The 11,138-nt window shown below is 44.8% G+C and overlaps 1 protein-coding gene across 1 annotated transcript in view; it reads left to right on the top strand.

Moving 5' to 3' along the window:
* TMEM104 (transmembrane protein 104) overlaps window positions 1–11,138 on the top strand; it is a 68,740-nt gene that overhangs the window by 12,857 nt on the left and 44,745 nt on the right. The window contains exons 7-8 of the mRNA XM_019542505.1: window positions 6,476–6,575; window positions 7,265–7,373. Coding sequence (XP_019398050.1) covers window positions 6,476–6,575; window positions 7,265–7,373 — 209 coding nt within the window. The remainder of the gene's footprint in view (window positions 1–6,475; window positions 6,576–7,264; window positions 7,374–11,138) is intronic.

Consider the following 11,138-nt stretch of genomic DNA (forward strand, 5'->3'; position numbering starts at 1 on the left):
TGAAGTGTTTGTATGTTTTTGCCTTGAGACAGTGTAAGTGTAAGACTAGAAGTAATAGTTGTTTCTGCCGTGCGTGACCGCCTTGACCCTGACACTGTCCAAGCCTTTAGCTGCGAGCTTTGTCCACAGAAAGAGCCAGCAGTTAGAACATGCTACTCGTCGAGGTCACGGTATTTTAAGATGCAGCCCAAAGGAGAGGGGGCAGCATGGAGAATTTCTGCAAGTGTAAGGCAGTGACTTTTACAAGGAGAGCTTCTTTTGATTGAGCTGCTGAGTCTGAATGGGTCCCTCGTGTACATCTAATGGAGACAGACATCTTGTCTTCATATTAAATGTATTTTTATTATATAACAGAAAGCAAAAACCTGTAACTATAATCAAATAAGGACCACACAGAGGGGGCTACAATATAAATCTGTATTCATCACCTCTTGCAATAGAGATAGAAGCCATAAAAATGAAAGAGATGATACTTGGAGAATAGCACATCTGAGAAGAAATATCACTCAAAACCAAATGCTTGGATGCCATGGACTTGCCATTTGGCTCTCATGGGGCCATGCTTCTGGAGGTCAATGACATTTTTTTGTTCACCAGTCTCTTCTTATAATGCGGTGAGCTGACTTTTCCACTACATGACATCAGTTTTTTGCCTGTGTATCTCCATTGACTTGAGTGCAAAGTCACACTCAAGGGATGGGGTTTTCAAAACATCCTAAGTGATATCAGCTGACAGCATACTTTAAATGGATATTAAATGGATATATGTTCTCCCAAGCCACCTAGGGTATTTTGGAGATCTTGTCTGTAATGGTGGGAAGAAGATAGCGTGAATGTTGGCCAGGAAGCCAGAACGTGTAGGCTCTAATCCCAGCTCGAACACAGATTTGTTGTGCCTGTGGTCAAGACTCTTCCCTTGTGTTGCCCTCTTCGTAGGATGCTGCTACTATGGAGAAGCTACTGTGCAGTGGTAGTTTGGGAGTTTGTATTTGGGACGCACTTTAAAGATGAAGAGCACTTGGAAATCCTGTTTTTCAGTAGTACCATGGAGTATTTATCCATGTATGATGGCAGGTCTATCTGGCTAGTGATGGAAACAGTGTGGGCAGGAGGTGATGGATTGACCAGTGCATAGATAAACTTATAATTGGTAGTTTGCCCTCTACAAGGACATTAGGGGGACAGTGGTGATAATGACCATTTACCCCAGCTCAGGTATTGGATGGCAGATGACATCATGTGAGGAATTTAGGCTCTTAAATTAGGTGTAATTTCCTCCAGTAGAGGGTGCTGGAAATACACTTTTCTCTTCTAGCCTCAGCTGAAGATGTGAATGTCCATTTCCTTGCAAGGTGCTACAAACTGTTTTAAGTATTTTGTGTATCATCCCTTTTATTTTTAGCTTGAGGTATCAGATTTGGATGCTAGGAATCTCCCAGAAATATGTAAGCTCCAAATAATAAGATCAGGGAGGGGAAAGGTGCTGTAGATCCCAGCATGAAAGCCTTGTGATTTCCAGGTAAGGCAGGAGGTGAACCTAGGTAACTTGTTGAGGGATCTGTGACATATTTCCCACTTGCTGTTACTCCCTCAGTCAGATGTGATAACACATCCCTGAGCTCTGGTTCAAGATGCCCTGCTGTTTGGTTAGAAGTGCTCAAAGCTGAGAGGTCACAGAGAGCGGAGCCAAGTTAAACATGTGTTTTTTGCAGACTGTCATAGAACACATGTTGCTTTTGATTGAGCTGTACAGCTCAAATGGCCTTGAATAAAGGGGCTGTGCAATGGCTAGTTGGATTCTAGGATGGGAAACTGAGGCTCTCTGGGGCTGGAGTTGGAAAGTAGTGGCTCAGAGTGCTAGCTTCTGCTGCAGTTGTGCCATTAGCAGCTGATTTTTTTGGATCCAGGTCCTGGGTAGTACAGGAGATGAGGTGTTTGGGTTGGGATTTTGTGGCTGCTGGAGAGGTGGTGGGTGGAGGCCTACTCATAAATTCCTATCAGAGTCATTGGCCTGTAAAAAAGGAAAAACCCTCCTGTTTCTGATGAGCACTCTCCTCATTTCCCTTGACTGACTTAACAATCTGATACGATGTGACTGCAAGACTAGGAGTGAAGATGAGTATAAATCTTTCTCCTCTGAATATCCATCTGCTTTCTGAAGGGAGTTGACTTAGATTTGGGCTGTAAAGGAAGATAAAGGGTGCCCGGCTCTGTTTCCTTTTTAAAGGAGCCAGCTCTGAAGGATGGCTCTCTAAGCCCGCAACACCAAGTGCTCACTTCCAGGGATCCAGGAGTCATTTATTGTAATAATGGATTCTGTGCACATTCATCACGCCCCGTCCTCGTAGGAAGTCATTGATCTTCCCATTTTGTGTCCAGTAATGAAAGTATCGATCAGGGAGGGTCGGTGGCAGTTTATAAACAGAACCGACACTAGAATCTGTCTGCAATCGGAGAGGGGCGGGGGCAAGGGGGATCTCTTACCTGAACTTCTCCACCGATTGGAAAGTCAAATTGGGAACGCTGCTTCTGCTTTGGGCTTTGCAGTAACAGGGTGATGCCTGCATGTCAAGAGAAGCCAGGGTGGGTGGGGTTGTGTTCCCAAAGATTGACAGGTCTGATTTCTTTTTCTTTGCTTTTTTTTAAATGGAACCGGAGTTTCAAGTGGACAAACATAAAGAGCCTTAAATCATTGTGCTGACTTAATAACCACGACAGTGATCGCCCCTGACCTTGTCTAAAATTATAAAGGATCTCTCCATTTGAAGAATGGTGTCGGTTTATTGATACAGGATCAGAGGCGCTGGGGTTCAGAGAAGTCTGTCCCTGAATTTTCTGGCTTACAGATGTTTGTTAGCAAGTTCCTTATGGAATAATTTCATTGTTAGCTTTTCTGAGGCTGAAATACCCCAGAGATTTCAGAGTGCTTTATGCATGTGATAAACCTGACTCCCACTTTGCAAATGTGGGCATCTAAGGCAAAGTGAATTGCTCAGGGTCTTCTCCTACCCTGTCCAGAGCCATCCCCACGGAGTCCTGCCGCCTCTCTCTTTCTCCCTAGAAATCAATACATTTAAATCCTTAGCTCTTGACCAAAAGTTTTTGGTTAGGGGAAGCTTGTCTCTTTCTTGTAGACATCCCAGGTGTTTAACCCTTTATTCCCATGCATCTCTGGGAACAAGGGTCAAGGACAGCACCTAGACCAGGGGCAAGCAATTATTTCGGGTGGCAGGCCGCTTACTGAGTTTTGGCAACCCATCAAGGGCCACATGACAGGCAGCTGGGGGCAGATAAGTATTAATTTTCTATATTTTTTAGGGGCCCCATGGGCTGGATAGAATGACCTGGTGGGCCACGTCTGTCCCACGGGCCACATTTTGCCTACCCCTGACCTAGACCTTAGTAGCTTGGCAAAATAGGAAGATGTGGGAGTTGCGGGTTTTACTTACAAAGAAGAAGAACAAATTGGAAGTTTATTGAACGCCTTGACTCTTCCAGAGGGGGTGAGCACTTGGCGCTCCTGTTTATTAAATGCAACAGTAAAAATGTTTCCCCAAGGGCAACCTCATTGTTTCAAATTCTTCTGAAAAAGAAAAATCTCCCAGGCTACAATATGGGCAAGTGCATTTAGACTGCAATTGGTTCTCTTTCTTGAGGAAGTTAGAGAGGGATATTAAGACTCAACTTTAGAGTGAAAAGCTGGTTAATGTCTTAACTATGAAGGTCACTTCAGTGACTCAATAATAATGGCATCAGCACCAACGCGCACAAAGCCATAGAATCAATATACTGAGTCTTTGTGCTCTCTTCCAGTCTCCTCTCTTGTGTCCCCCATTAATGTCTCGAGAAATGCCACCCTGGTTTTGAGAGATTGGTGGATGCAGTGATGCAAGAGGGAGCTTCTTAAATATGAGTTGGAGATGGTGTGGGGTAAAAATGATTAAGGACTGCATCTCTGATTTCTTTTTCACAGAAGCAGGAAAGATACCTTGCTACCTTCCAAGCAACACCTCATTAATTAAAAGGATCTAAAGTCCACATATGCAGCAAAAAATTGAATTTAATAGATGATATTTATTTGATATCTTGTTAGCAAAATATTTGACATTTTTTAGAGGTTTAGGAAGCATGACTTGCAAGAAGAGCTTGGAAGAAGCGGGATTATTCGGTCAGGAGAAGAAAAGACTGAAGAGAGATTAGATAAATCTTCAAAAAACCTGAAGGGTGGTTATAAACATGATGGTAAACAGATTAGACTCTTCTCGGTTCCTGCAGGGGACAGGATGAGAAGTAATGTTCTTAAATTGAAACATGGGAGGCTTAGGATGAACATAAGGAAGAACTTTCTGATTGCGATGGTGGTTAAACACTGAAACAGGTAATGTAGGGCGGTTGTGGGGGGTCTTTAAGGGCAGCCTAAACAAACACTTGGATGAGATGGGTGGTCTGCCTCAAACTTGGGTTGGACTTGATGACCAGCCTCCTGAGGTCCCTTCCAGCCCTATTTTTAAGTGGTTGTATGAAGATGAACAATAATTTTTGGAACGTAATGGCATCCAGATACTCCAGTGATGGGTGCAGTGTAAATATGTGGTAGAGCTTTTAGGCTACAGACCTAACCTTCATGCCTCCAATAGCACCTGACCTCACTTTACAAATGGCAAATGCGAGGCACAGAGAAGCTAGCAGGGCCTGCAAGCCACCGAGGAAACTTAACACCTCCTGGGATTAAAACAAAAGGGAGCGCATAGATCTATCAAAACATTAGCTGTCGTCTCAAGCTGTTCTCCTCTTACTCACTCCCTTTTATTTATTTCCTTCCTAAAGTGAAACAGTTGCATGATTTTTCATGGCTTGCTTGCCTTTGAACGAAAATCTGTTTAGGTTCGCTTTGTTGTTTAGATTGAGGCATTTGGCTCCCATTTCTTCAAAGTGGGTCAGTGCAATTTGGCATCTTTTTATGCCTATTGATTTCCGCTCACCACAGCAGAGTTTCCTGTTTTCTCCCATTAAGGTTTTTTTTTTGTTTTTTTTTTGTGGGGGGGTTGTCCATGAAATTAACTTTTTTATTTCCGATTTAGTTATTTATTTTGTTTTCTCCTCTTCCGTACAGCTGAATGCAGGACAAGTAAAATCTGATTTTAATGAAAGACTCTGTGGGCAGGAGAGAATGAGTGAAATTCTTCTCTAGAGCCCTGCATTCCAGCTGGGTTGACACTGTTACCATCCCACCAGTCCCCTGGCACTTCTTAGTTGAAGTGCTGAGAATAGTTCCCCAAAGGGAACTATCTTGCTGGGATCATTTGACCCCAGCTGACTTCTTGCCCCTTGGGCAGGGGGCCAAACCAATGATCTTGCAAGGTCCCTTCCAGACCTAATGTCTATGAAATCTATTAAAGGAATTGGGCTTCTGCCCACCAGTGAATCAGGTTCTTTGGAGGTGGTGGTTCTTTGGAGAGCGGAACAAGAAGTACTGGGACAGTTGGATCAGTGATTCTCAGCTAGGCTGCTATGGCATCCTGGGGTGTCTTGAGATCCTTTTGGGGGTGCCACACAATGTTAGTAGTGTTGCGTGTGCAGATGTGGTTCGTTAGATAAACCTAGAGATGTCGATTGGGAATCCAGAATGTTAAAAACATTCTGACGTGTTATTTCCAAGTTCTGTGCCACAGAAGAATTACTCTGTTGTTTTTCTGTAATCAAAAAAATGAGTGAAAACTAAAGCTGGCATTTTCCAAGGTGGCCTTGAGTCTAACAAGGTTGGAAACAACTGGTTTAGGTCTTGGTTTTGCAGCCTTTCAGCAATGGCAGGTTGAACTAATACACAGCTCTGTCCTAAAGCAAGCTGCAGCATGCAATTCAGCCATCACTGCCATTGATTCCTTTTCTCCCCCCAGTGGCTCCCAATTGCTGCCAACACCCTGACTTGAGCCAGAATAATTTTTGCAGCCTACATCCAGCCCACGAGCCATGGGTTGTCAACCCTTGTTTTAGGTGGCTAGTAATTGGGTACAGCACCTCTTTTACTTCTAGGCTCCTGTTGTATGGCAAAGACCCTCCCTTGCTGAGTGGCTTGTATGAAAGGAGTTGGTCTCACTCAGTTTTCTGGTACGTAGGGGTCCATATACCCCCCAGAAAACCCTCATAATTAGCCCTTGTTTCCCTTTCTGGCATCCTGTGTGAAGAAGCAGTGTTTGGGCCAGAGCTGATCTTTGTGAGTTAGTCTCCATTACGACTCCCTAAGCTACATGTCTGAGGGTCGGGGGGAGGGAGCATGGAAGGCTATAACTTCTAGGCCCTGAAGCTTTTAAACCAGAACCACTCAACAGAAGACTGACCACAATAAAATAGGACAAGCAAACAAAATCTAAAAGCCTTTGAAAGCGGCATGAAATGAGCACCTGACTTCTACGAACATGATGTTATGACCCACCTGTCCCAAGCCTCGTTGTTAAAGTGTTGTCTCTTCTTACAGTTGGTGTGAACTTGTTCTACTTCTGTATCATCATCTACCTCTATGGGGACCTGGCAATCTATGCAGCAGCCGTACCTGTCTCTCTCATGCAGGTGACCTGGTGAGTATGCTTCTGAGTGCACATCTTTGAGAGCATTGGGGTATATAACACGGAGGATGTGAAGCCTTTGGATGTGGATGCTTGTGTGACTGCGTAGTTATTGAGTAGACATCGTTTTGCTTTTGCCTCTTGTAGGACAGAAGGAGAGACAGCTCAAGAGCAGGTCATCGCTAGCTGAATGGGGGTTAGTGCAGTTGGGTCATATCCGTCTCAAGTTTGTTCTCTTTGCTAGAGATGTAGCTTAACTGGCTGAAAAGTCACATGCCCTGGCTTAGTCTGAATCAGATTTTAGTGCCAGACTGTCAGTTGCCAGCTGACCATCTAGGGGAATGGGTGTAGGTCCTTTTGCACAGTTAAAGACAGGACTCGGACCAGCAGAACAGCTTTGAGTCCCACCAGCTCTGGGATGAATCTGAAATTGTGACTTCTAAGTGCAAGTCTCTGTGTGTATCAGTCTCTTAAACCATCTACTCCGATCACACACATTTCTTGGTGCAAGGAACCCAAGACTCTGAGTTTCTTTGCATAATTCCTGGTGATTTATAGTCACTGACCAGTGTGTTAAACCGGCGAGATTGGGGGGGAATCTCTTGTGTCCCTCTTTCTTTGACTGGAATAGAGGGGAAGACGGAGTGGTGCATAGAAGGAAGTTGAATTCTTGTCTTGGTTCTTGTCTCCCCACTTCACAGTAGCATGACTGGCAACCACTCCTGCAGCGTTGGAGATGGCACCAAGTATAACGATACGGACAAATGCTGGGGCCCCATCAGGCGGATCGATGCTTACCGACTCTATCTGGTGAGTGCCCAGAGTTGTGGTTGCCTCTCCTTGTTGGTTCTGTTCTGACATGGTCTGCCCAGGTTTCCATGGGATCAAGTGCTGGGGTTGAACAGCAAAGGGGAGAAACTTTGGACTTCAGCCTGGTCTTGCTAGACTACCCCGGCTGCAGTCCACTTCAGATCACTCCTGTCTGCTGAGCTAAATTTCCCCTGCACTGTCTATGACTTAGGATATTTCCCTCTTGTTTTTTCTCGCTCACTCGCTTGTTTTCACTCACTCGCTTGTTTTCTCTCTCTCCTTTCTTTCTCTCCCCACGTTCTTTCTCCCCCCTGCCTGCAGTTGTCTATCTCTAATGCCAGACAAACCCAGAAGTGTCTGCACTTCAGTGCTGAGTGAAGCAGTTCTGATTTTTATACAGAGCTTTTAAAACTTACAAGGTGTTTTAGGATCATTTTGGTTGCAAAGCTGTATATAAAATATTGAATCTGTCATGTTGCAGTAACTTGCATGTACGTGTGCAGAATTGTGGTTGCAGTATGGCTATTTTATTCAAAGTGCTGTTCCTTCTATGTTTTTGGAGGGTGAATTTATTTGGGGAACTGGTTGGGAATATACCACCAGAGCAGCATCTGGTATTGTACTTTAGCCCAGCTGGCCCTTTCGCTTAGGATTGTCTACTGCACCCATTGCTATGGGATCAAGGTGTTGTGGATCTGTTGCAAGACAAAAGCTGATTATTCAAGGGTCTGTAAATGCAGCTTCTCTCATTCAGTGGAAGTTAAATGGGTATCTCTGAAGACAAAAGCCCCTGGGGGTGAGGAAATAAGGGCTCTGTATGCAGGGTATAAGAGCTGAGTAGTTCTGAGTATTAAATGGACCTGCTGGAAATCCAGTTAGGGATGAAAATACAAACTGGATTGGAGAGTCCTGGAGGAAGGAGCTTTGGATCAATAGTGAGCAGGGAACTTCCAGGGCCAGGAATAAATCAACATAATATTTCCAGTTAGCCTTGTAAGAAGTGTTTGGTGGCTGGATCCCTTCCCCGAGCACGTCTCACTCTTGCAGTAACGCCGAAACAGGAGCGAGGCCTCGGAAATATTAGTGAATGTCAAAGCCTGGTTAATTATTTAAAAGAAATATTATTGCCTTATTAAACTGCGTCTTGGCCTATTTCTTTAAAACTTCCACATGATTGAGGATTTCTTCTCTGAATTTCAATAACTCTTTGACCCAGCAGAAGGAACTTGTCAGGGAAGGCAGACATGCATTAATTACTGCCTGCGTCTCCCAGATATTGCGCCTATAACTCATAAAGATAATTGTCATTAGCGCGTGAAAAAAATTTTAAAAAATTAAGACTGTAGAAGCGTTCGTTTCACTGGCATTTGTGTGTAGCTAACTCGCACAGGCTTTTTTTTTCTTTCCTGTCTGCTTCTCTTTTTTGTTTGTGTTTTGAAGGGTACTTATCCTTCACGGCAATGGTTAACCCTCCTACTGTGCAATAAGAAAAAAGGATTTAGGTGCTTTTCTCAGTTGTATTGTGGGGAGGAGGTGATGAAGATATATGATGCTATGATATATTGTTAGGTCATCTCTGAAGAGCCTCCCGGAGATGCTGTGTTGTGTTCGCATCTCCTAGGTGCAGTGCTGTATCTGAACTGAATTACACCTCGAAGGATGTCTTTGACTCCCAGTGGATGTATGCGTAGGTAACGCTGTTCCCTCAAATGAATACAGGGCTCTTGTCCGATTCCTAGCTCTTCCATTCACTCGCAACTTAACTTGGGTCAAGTTACATAATGTCTGTTACCCCTTGTAAACAAGGGTCTTGACATCCTATCTACCAAGGTGTGTGAGACTAATCTATAACACGCGTTGAGATCGGCTGCAGAATTTGTAGTCTTCAAGCTCTGGGAGGATTGTTCTGGGAATATCCATCCCCATCCAACCTGAATGCCAACATCTTGTCTGGGATGGTTTAGACATGGATGATCCTGCCTTGAGCAGTAGGGACCAAATGACTCCTTTGAAGGTCCCTTGCAGTTCCATTTCCTATGATGTGGGCCATCTATGGCCATGTCTGCACAAGCACAGATATCTGTTTCCCCAGGGACAAGTAGCAGCGGCACACCTTATGCATGCCACGCATGCTCTGTCGCATGGCAGGTTACCCCAGGTGGGGTAGGGGAGGCTGGGGCTGGCAACTGTGCTGACCCCAGCAGCCTTACCCGGGGTTCTGGGGGCCTCAGGGAGCTCCAGCTGTGGCAGTGCTGCATCACAAAGTCTGGCTGGCAGCCAGATCATGGCTCTAGCCCACTAGACTTCAGTCTTGGGTAGCATGCCTTGCTGTAACATGTGCTGCCCTGCTTCTTTTTGGCATGTGTTTTTTGACCCCAGGATCTCCTGGGGTCAAACCCGCCCGCCCCCCAGGTGCTGCAAGATAGCAGTGCCGGGAATGCCTGCTTGTGCAGTGTGTGATGCTGCAGATGGGTCTGTGGCACCATATATCGCACACCCATGCTCATCTAGACATGGCCTATATGGTTTGGGGCTGGACTTTGCTGAAGTATGTTCTAGGTATAACATATAGACGAGTGATCCATGGGTAAAACTGGGATTTTTTTTCTGTAAGTAAAGAAGTCTCTTCTCCCTGGCTTCCCTCCAACTTCTACTTCGTGGAACTGGCCACTTTATGCCAGGTGGCAAAATTAAATTTTAAAAACATTTTAACAGCCAACTAGCATGAATTTCTAAAAGCATTTTGGTCCAGATCTCACAAGCTGACATTTAGCTTTCTTAGAATTTCACCTGAAAATTTCAGTGAAGCAAAAACTTCTGTTTTGATTGGTTGCACATCACAGCAGCTTTTAATTGCACAGTAGAAAAGTTCTGAAACTTCTGCTGTAGGAAAATACTTTGTGGCCACAAATGTAATGTAGAGTATAGAGCAGCATGGCAGAGGCAAACATGTCCTTCAGATGAGAGAGGATTGTGGTGGATGATGCATTATCTGTCAAACACTTTCCGACTCGCTTGTCTTTTCCCAAAGCTGGCTGTAGCACAGTGAAGCCTTCCTCACTTGAAACGGGATGCCGCTATGAGTTGTCTGGTGCATGTAGCCTTTATTTAAGCTTATTTGGAATCCTGCACTTGGGACAGATCTTGGCAGCACCAGACACGTAAAATGTTCTGCTCTTCTACAGTGGCGATCAAAATTTGGCAGAGATTTCGCTAATCAAAAGCCGTGCACGCGTCTCTCTCCGTCTGACATCCAGCACACAATAACTCTTGCCGCAGATTTCTATCACCCTCCATGGACAGAAGCAGATCCATGCACAGTAGCTGGAACATGCCTGCCCCAAAGGAGGGAGAAGAATTAAGAAGCGAGGGAGACTAGTGACATTTTTCAAGAGCTTGGGAAATGAAGGTTTCCTCTCTCCATGCTGAGAAATGCCCCTGCTCTTCTGTTCTTGTGTCACTGTGGACACGCAGAGCTTTTCTTTCAGATTGTCCCAGTGTTGACCGGAGGAAAAAAGATAACACAAGAACTTAGGAGAAAAATCACCCTGTGCTCTCCAAAGTCAGCAGCTCCCCTTCTCTTAAGTTCCTGTCTTTTAGTTTTCCATTGTCCTTCACTGCTCTCTATAACCTGATATTCAAACTCAGTTTTGAGAGCGCTCAAGTGCCCGTCAGGTGGTTCTAGCCAGAACCCCACCCCAGCCTGATTTCTGCTCCTTGCCTATGGTAAAGATGACTTGATTTATAGTCACCCCTCTTGCTCTC

This window comes from Crocodylus porosus, unplaced genomic scaffold (genome assembly GCF_001723895.1).
Source record: "Crocodylus porosus isolate Cpor-Errol unplaced genomic scaffold, CroPor_comp1, whole genome shotgun sequence".
Taxonomy (NCBI): domain Eukaryota; kingdom Metazoa; phylum Chordata; order Crocodylia; family Crocodylidae; genus Crocodylus; species Crocodylus porosus.